Here is a 6195-nt window from a genome sequence, read left to right as displayed (position 1 = left end):
GTCTCAACACGGAAATCATAAAGTAATGGGAAACGACAAAATAAAAAATAATATGATTCCAATGCCGTCAGGAAGTCGGAAACGTTGAAGAGGAAAAAAGGGCCTGTCAAAAAAGGTGAAACAAGACACGGATGTGTAAAAGAAAACCATAAGGGCCCATAAAAGATATCTTGGCATTTAAAACCAGACTATCCAGAAAGCTATCAAAAAGTGGGTGGAAAGAACCTTGTGAGGGCGAAGAGACTACTTTCGACACCAGTAATGAAAGAAACCCATCTCCTCCGTAGCAAAATTCTGTTGAATTAGTCTTTTGAGTTCATTTGAACTCTTTTTTGACACTTTTGCCCCCCCCCCCCCCCCTACAGCCCTGATACCAACCCTCTCGACTATATCTGCTGGTTTTTATGTCGAGAGGAGTCTGCAGAGTCCCATACTTATATTTAGAATTTGACAGTGTCAAAAATTTCATATTTAAGTAAGGTATGCTTCAATTTATCAAAAAGTACATATGGGTTTTCTGATTGCTAAAGATTATTTGTCAAATTGGCGAAATTAAGCCGTATATATGTAAAAATATATCACTTCTATGTATAATGTTTATTTACAAAAGTTTATTACGTCATTATTTATTTGCTAATGACGTCAGATGTGGAGCTTGCTCTTAAGGTTTTCTCTCTTACGTTGCATTCATAATTAGGAAGGGTGGGATTGGTTGTAACACTTTATATTTATATTCCTGCTTAAAAACCGTTAGGAACAAGGTATATAGAGTAAGAGTCCCGTAAGCTTCCTAGTTATATTCTGAAGAATTGAAAGAAAAAAAACCAGTGCATGTCTACTTTTCCTGTCTTATACTAGGGTAAATCCCCAAAATTAAAAGAGCATTGGTTGTATGCTTATATTATCTATTTGATGCTAAGTCAGTTAGGGATGTCCCAAAACATTTGCTCCCAAAAAACAACAACAAATCGTATAAAAGACAAAAGTACTTATAACAAAACCATTAGTTTTAACTTCTAACTTATAAGAAAAACATATACATTTGCAAAGAAAATCACCTAGTATTTATTAGGTCAATCACAAAAGCATCTACAATCAAAGAAAAATGAAGATTTTTATTTATTTTCTATTGTCAATTGCATTATCGATTAAAGCCAAACCACAAGGATACAGTACAGAAAATATCGAAGGGAGTTCATACGCTGATCTCAATTTAATTGATGACATATTTGGAGGAATAAAGCCAATTAATGAAGTTTATGGAGGTATTGAAGAACCTCAGCCAAGTTACGGTGATGGAGGATCTCACGTGAATGAGGTAGTGGATACCTCCTATGAAGAATGCGCCTACTATGCAGATCAAGACTACAAATGTGTTCCCTACTACAACTGTGAAGATGGGGAAATTGTAACAGATGGAGGTGGACTCATTGATATCCGTTCATCTTTTGCCGCCGTTCTTGATCCTGCTTCTTCCAAATGCCCTGGATACCTTGAAGTTTGTTGTCGTCATCCCGACTTTAGTACAAATTCGCCTCAAACCATTACTCCGGAACCAGTGACTCAACCACCAAAGCCAAGAACCTATATACCAGAATGTGGACGAAGAAACGTTGGAGGAGTCGGAGTACGAATTCAAAATAATAAATACAAAGGAAGTACCCAATTTGGTGAATGGCCACATATGTGCGCTGTATTGGAAGTACAAGCTGTTGCATATGGAGAAGATATCAATAAATATGTTTGTGGAGCGTCTCTCATTGCCCCTGGAGTAGTTTTAACTGGGGCGCATTGTGTGGAGTAAGTGTTGAATTTCATGTTATTAAAAGTGTACATATTATTTATTTTATTAAATCTCTTACAGTAAAATTTCAAAAGAAAAAATGAAAGTCAGATGTGGTGAATGGGATTCACAAAAGGAAATAGAGCCTAGTGAACATCAAGACCGATTTGTTGAATACGTGAAAATCCATCCTCAATTTGACCACAAGAATTTGATGAATGACTTTGCCCTCCTGTTTACAGAAGAAGATTTTAAGTTGGCTCCTCATGTTGACACCATTTGCCTACCAGACAATCTAGCTGGAATCTACAGCTACCATCAAAATGATTGCTTTGCTACAGGTTGGGGCAAGGACAAATATGGAAAACATGGTGAATATCAAGTCATAATGAAACAAGTCAAAATGGACATGGTGAACGCCACTGAGTGCGAGAGAAGATTAAGAAGAACACGACTTGGAGTAGATTTTGAATTGGACAAATCATTTGTCTGTGCCGGTGGAGAAAAGGACAGAGATACCTGCGAGGGTGATGGAGGTGGCCCGCTTGTTTGTCCATTGAATAGAGGGCGAAGCAACAATGACTTTGGTGTTGTCCAAGAACCTAAATATGTTCAAGCTGGTATTATTGCCTGGGGTATAGACTGTGGTGTGGAAGGTAATCCTGGAGTATATGCCAATGTTGCCGATGGTCTCTGTTTCATTGATTGGGCTACTCAATGCCAAACTGGAATTCCTCAATACTTCAAGATAAAAGGTTGTGAAAACTGGGCCCTTCAACAAGTCCAGTCACTCAAGTACAACATCTACGACTACCAAAAGAGAATAGACTATATCACAAGAAACGGAAGTGGAACTTCATTCAACCTTAGAAATCTCCACCGAAGAATAAAAAAATCTGAAAGAGTTTTGAAAAACTTTGAAGATGAACATTCTATTTGTATTGCTGTGTCAGGCTATGGAGAAATAAATCAAGAAAATATCATCGACATCTCTGGATTAGGAAGAACGAATGGCGAAGGAGAAAATTTTCTAGATCTCACTTCTATAAATAATCAATTTATTGAAGTAAGTTATCAGTAGTCTAAGATTGTAGATGCATCTTCATCGAAGCACTATTGATTATTTATTTAAAACATTACTTTCCTCTTCCATTTCCAGGGCATAATTAACAGTTTATATTATTTTTAACTTAATTTAATTTATTTATATTCTTAATATGATAAATACATCCAGACATACATTACACATACATTAGTACAAAATATGTAATTACTCATTAGAAAATATAAAATCTGCAATCAAATCTTTATTCTTGGGGTTATTCTATTAATAAAACCTCTCATCTTTCGTTTCTTTTTTACTTTGGATAATGGTAGTAATTTTCTCATGTTGAATCTTAAAAAGCCATTTAGTTTCTTTTATTTTTTACCTAAATTGCCATTAATCAATAGTTTTAAAAGCAATAAACTATTTAACCAAAAAAAGGCTCTTTTAATGCTCTATTTATAGAGTAGAAACTTCCGTGTGCCTCATACCAAATTTATGAAGGCATTAAGAAGAAAAATGTGTTTTATAGGACTATATAATATCGAAGAAAAGCAATCAATCTACAAAATAATTATTGATAAATTACTATTAAAAAAATATTTAAAAAAATATGTATTTACTTATTTTTTGAATAGGCAGAATTTTAAAGTAAAATGCCCACAACGAAAAAACAATTCAGCAAATATGTTAATTCATTTAATAAAACTTCTCAAAATAGCAAGTTTAACAAAGACCTAAATTAATTATGCATGCTGAGCTTTTTTGCTTATATTTTGCATTTCTTTATCATATCTTTTGTTGCTTTTATCTTTAATTTATGCATTTGACACCCTTACAAACAATATTAGGTTACCAAAAGGTAATCTACCATGTAAGTTTTAAATATATTCAAAAAAAGCAAGAAAGTGTGAAATTACTCTGGAAAAGATGACCAATAAAATATTTATAGACAATTATAAATGATTTAAGGCTTCAGAAGGCCCATAATATGGCTCATCAACACAGAGTAAATCATCAATGAATTATATAAAAAAATGAGTCTGGTATTTTTAATCTTCAAATAATTTATTTATATTTATAACTGATTATGATAAAATCATTATATATGTACACATCAATTTAAAATAATATAAAATATTAGGAACAATTACATTACTAAAAAAATTAAATAAACATTCCAGTTTAAAATTAAATCACATTACCAAGACCTAACAACAGTAAAAATATCAACAACAAAAAAATCTATCAAACCACAAAAATAAAATAAAAAGTTATACTCTCTTCAAAAACTGCAAGGATATCTTCTTCCACTTAGAATATTACCGAATTGAATCATATATATTAAATATAATTATTCCTCCTTGTTTACAAACTAATATAAGTAAACGAAGCTCATAGCCCAATAAATGGCATTGTCTCTTAACAATGTTTTCTGACAGAACATTTGTGGCGTCATTAATTGCTAATTCCTTTAAGTGAATAAAGGTATTATTGTACTTTCGTTATAACGTCATAATATAGGATCTTCTTTAGGGATGTCAAAGCGAAAAATTCGTCCCTCAGAATTTTTCCTCCAAAAGAGGATTCTACCTCCTTTGCATCGACGTAAAAAACTGGCCGTAGAGCTTTGCAGTCATATAAAATGTAAGATTTGGTATCTTCAACTACCTCACATAAAAACCCAGCTCCTTTGGTTTTGTAATAGAAGACACTTCATGTGTACCTGTACAGATTCTGTAAGTACACTACTTTTCAGCTGGAGACAAAATGAAACAAGTAATATTTTTTTAATTCAAAATAACACTCATAATAACTACAAATATTTGAAAAATACTCATTAAATATATTAAAGTTTGTTTACATTCCTTCTTTCTGGGGTGTTGGTCGTGCTTTTTTCCGTTTAGGTTCATACATTTTTAAATAATACTGAATTATTCGTCATTACATCGAAAAATGAATCCTTAATTTTGGGAAGAAATTTTCATGATGGCGAATTTTGCAAGTGGTGTTTATAATACAAACGACAAAATTTAACAATATCCTCTAAAGATAAACTTTAAACTTTTTTGGGGATAGATTTGGCGGCTGATCTTTTTTTTTTTTGTTAAATACGAGCGTAATGTGTTTTTTCAGGGCCGGTCTATTAAAATGATAGCATACTTGGCTCTAAATAACCAAAACATCATGCATTTCCTTTGTTCTTACGTAAAAAAAAGAAGGTACATTGTTTAATTTAACTAAAACTTGATTCTAAAAGTCTATATAAGTTCTTTCTTCATACACATTTATGAGGCATGGAAAATGAGCAGGTCGCTACTTTCCATTTGGGTCTCCCGCAAAGCCAGTTTCAATTTAAATGCTTTTTTTTTCTCGTCATAAAACTGTGTGACAACTTTTTTGCGTCCTTGCAACATTTTTTTATGTCTTTTCAAGTGCTCAGTAATGAATATCCTATAGCCATTTCTGGGATTGTAATTCTGGAACTGTTTTTCCTTTTTTTCTCCACGAAATGACTGATCTCCTCTCGTAGATAATAGAAATGCATCAACACAGCGCCTCGGCTTAACCATCTCACTTCACTCTGATACGGTAGGTTGTGTGTAATGTTCCTGTCATGAAGAAAGGTATAAACTGACAATGGTTTATCCCTCTGTCTAGGATAAAATTTACAGTTACAACAACCACTTCCATAAACTGGCCCATTTTCTAAGACTGAAAACACAATGCCTCCTGGTGCAAAATACAATGGACTGCCCAGGAGCAATCTCCTCTATTGTATACTTGTACTTTCACTTTAAACTTTGTCAACACCCCTGCCTTTTTTCTGATCATGGATGGTGCGCCGTCTGTAGCAATGCTGACCGCGCCTGACTAGTCCACTTCCACCCTGTTCACTGCAGCTAGGTCAGACACAAAAATGTCTTCACCTGTTGTTGTGTCCATCATGAGTACCAACTCAATAAATTCTTCAGTAATGTCAATGTATTATCAATACCACAGATAAATATCGCCAATTGAGCCACATCCGTGATGTCAGTGCTCTCGTCAATTGAAACAGAAAATGCAATAAAACACTCAACTCTTTGCTTCAATTGACTGGTCAAATCTTCCGATAGTTCCAAAATCCTCTCAGCTATTACGTTTCTCGTCAGGCTGATATTGGAAAAGGCTTGCCGATTCTCGGGACATACTAGTCCAGACGCTTACATTATGAATCTTTTAACAAAATCAATGTCAGAGTACAGCTTTGATGCTAATACTATTTTATTGGCAATTAGGTAGCTGGCATTTACTGAAGCTTCACTTACTTCTCGAATGTGGTCAAGGGTTCACTTCTGTTTCCTCAGACCTGCAAGAAATTCAT

The 6195-nt window shown here is 33.8% G+C and overlaps 1 protein-coding gene across 1 annotated transcript; it reads left to right on the top strand.

Annotated features, from left to right (window-relative positions):
• The first annotated feature begins 1053 nt into the window (after positions 1-1053).
• On the top strand, positions 1054-3031 carry LOC121119595 (phenoloxidase-activating factor 2-like). The gene is made up of 2 exons (XM_040714299.2): positions 1054-1800; positions 1865-3031. Exons 1-2 carry the CDS (start codon positions 1106-1108, stop codon positions 2862-2864), a joined length of 1695 nt encoding a protein of 564 aa, XP_040570233.1. The 5' UTR covers positions 1054-1105; the 3' UTR covers positions 2865-3031.
• Positions 3032-6195: the final 3164 nt, after the last annotated feature.

The sequence above is a fragment of the Lepeophtheirus salmonis genome, chromosome 6 (genome assembly GCF_016086655.4).
Source record: "Lepeophtheirus salmonis chromosome 6, UVic_Lsal_1.4, whole genome shotgun sequence".
Taxonomy (NCBI): domain Eukaryota; kingdom Metazoa; phylum Arthropoda; class Copepoda; order Siphonostomatoida; family Caligidae; genus Lepeophtheirus; species Lepeophtheirus salmonis.
This window is presented reverse-complemented; position numbering and strand designations above follow the sequence as displayed.

Coding starts and splice junctions, on each gene's coding strand:
- LOC121119595 (XM_040714299.2), top strand. CDS start 1,106: ATGAAGATTTTTATTTATTTTCTATTGTCAATTGCATTATCGATTAAA. Junction 1,801..1,864: donor ACTGGGGCGCATTGTGTGGA/GTAAGTGTTGAA, acceptor AATCTCTTACAG/TAAAATTTCAAAAGAAAAAA.